Source organism: Helobdella robusta (assembly GCF_000326865.2).
Source record: "Helobdella robusta unplaced genomic scaffold HELROscaffold_6, whole genome shotgun sequence".
NCBI classification, from domain to species: domain Eukaryota; kingdom Metazoa; phylum Annelida; class Clitellata; order Rhynchobdellida; family Glossiphoniidae; genus Helobdella; species Helobdella robusta.
Window position 1 is genome coordinate 2,750,766 of NW_008705330.1, and position 1,656 is coordinate 2,752,421.

At 34.2% G+C, this 1,656-nt stretch overlaps 2 protein-coding genes across 2 annotated transcripts in view; both read left to right on the plus strand.

Annotated features, from left to right (window-relative positions):
- HELRODRAFT_164223 (hypothetical protein) overlaps window positions 1–492 on the plus strand; it is a gene marked incomplete at both ends in the record, with an annotated part of 4,183 nt that extends 3,691 nt beyond the window's left edge. Inside the window, one exon of the mRNA XM_009029217.1 lies at window positions 55–492. Coding sequence (XP_009027465.1) covers window positions 55–492 — 438 coding nt within the window. The remainder of the gene's footprint in view (window positions 1–54) is intronic.
- Window positions 493–825: 333 nt separating this feature from the next.
- Window positions 826–1,611, plus strand: HELRODRAFT_164224 (hypothetical protein; the record flags this gene model as incomplete). The annotated part of the gene is made up of 1 exon (XM_009029218.1): window positions 826–1,611. One exon carries the CDS (start codon window positions 826–828, stop codon window positions 1,609–1,611), a length of 786 nt encoding a protein of 261 aa, XP_009027466.1.
- Between the last annotated feature and the right edge of the window lie 45 nt (window positions 1,612–1,656).

The window sequence follows — 1,656 nt, forward strand, 5'->3', positions numbered from 1 at the left end:
ACGAAATGTGTGAAATCAGGTAAATAAAATTTGCAATGCATTCAATGTTTTCAGTGTCAAAATAGTTTTCACGTAAAATGTGTTGGTTTGAATGGTTTGAGTGATGAAGCTTTTGAAGTGACACGTGGTTTCGATAGTTTTAAATGGTTTTGTGATATTTGTCTGAAAAAGTTATGCAACGTTAAAACTCTCTCTAATATAGTCAGTGACAACAATGATGAAATAAACTTAAAAGTCGAAAAAATTATTGAAAGGAACGGTTTTCTAAAAAATGAACTTAAATTGTTAAAAGAGATGTTGAACAGTAACAGTGCAAAATTAGATAGCCCTGATAGGCCTGTTAGCAAGTTATCTGCCGAGATCAGCACATTCAAAAGTGATTTGAAATCTTCTTTTGCTACTGTTGTTGGCCAAGAAGTGAAGAAAAACATTGAGTGTGTCAATCTGGATGTTAAAACGGTTAAAAGAAAATTAACTGAGCAATCGATATAAAAGACAGAGAAAGAAATATAATAATTTTCAATTTACAAGAAGGTGAAGATAATAAAATTCGTGTTAAAAATATTTTGTTAAAATTGTCTGATGATATAAAAGATTCCCATATAAAATATGTTACAAGACTTGGAAAGAAAAATGAATCGTCCATGCGCCCAATATTGATAGTGTTGGATAGTTTGATGTCTAAAGAGACTGTAATGAGAAATGCACACAAATTAAAATTAATGTCGGCGAACTGAGTAAAGTCTGGATTAGCAATGACCTGACACCTGAGCAGAGAAGTGAATTAAAAAAACTGGTAGCTGATGCAAAATCGAAAGAAGCGGCATGCAAAGACAATTTTTTATACAGAGTCAGAGGTCCTGTGGGAAGATGGCGGATTGTGAAGTTCAGAAATTAACTGATGAGGGTGTTGTTGATGGGAAGGCCAATCGGAGGATGATTCATACTACAGCCCAAAAATTAACCATGAAAAATTACAATGATTATGATTTAAAAATTGGCCTGGGCCTCCCCAACATAAGATCTATAATGTCAAAGTATGAAATGGTGTGTGATATAATTCGTGGAGAATTGGATATTTTTGTATTAACTGAAACATGGCATGGGTCGTCAGATGAGTTTGCTGTTCGATGCGCGATGCCCCCTGGTTGTAAGTTTGTAGATTACGTTAGACCTCACGATCCATATCATGGCGGAATTATAATTTATTTCAAGAAAGAGTTCATTTATAAACCTGTTGAGTTACCCGCCGTGATTACTTTTGAAGCTGTTGCAATTAAATTGAGAGTAAACAAATCTGATTTTATTTTGTTATCAATTTATAGACCTGGATCGGTTCCTCCTTCACCATCGTTCTTTTCAGAGTTAGCGAATGTTTTAGAAGTTTTATCACTGTTAAGTGAGGAAATCGTTGTTGCGGGAGATTTTAATGTTTATATGGAGAGGAAAGATGATCCAAACACAGTCTCATTGAATGATGTTTTCGATTGTTTTCAGTTGGTTAACAGAATTAACGAACCAACGCATGAATTAGGTGGTGTTTTGGACTTGATCGTTACTTTTTGCTCTTTTCCTATCTTTAATAGTTTGATTTTTCCCAGTGGAGTGTAATCAGATCATGGTTTAATCCAGGTTGTTTGTCAATCAATCAAGTAT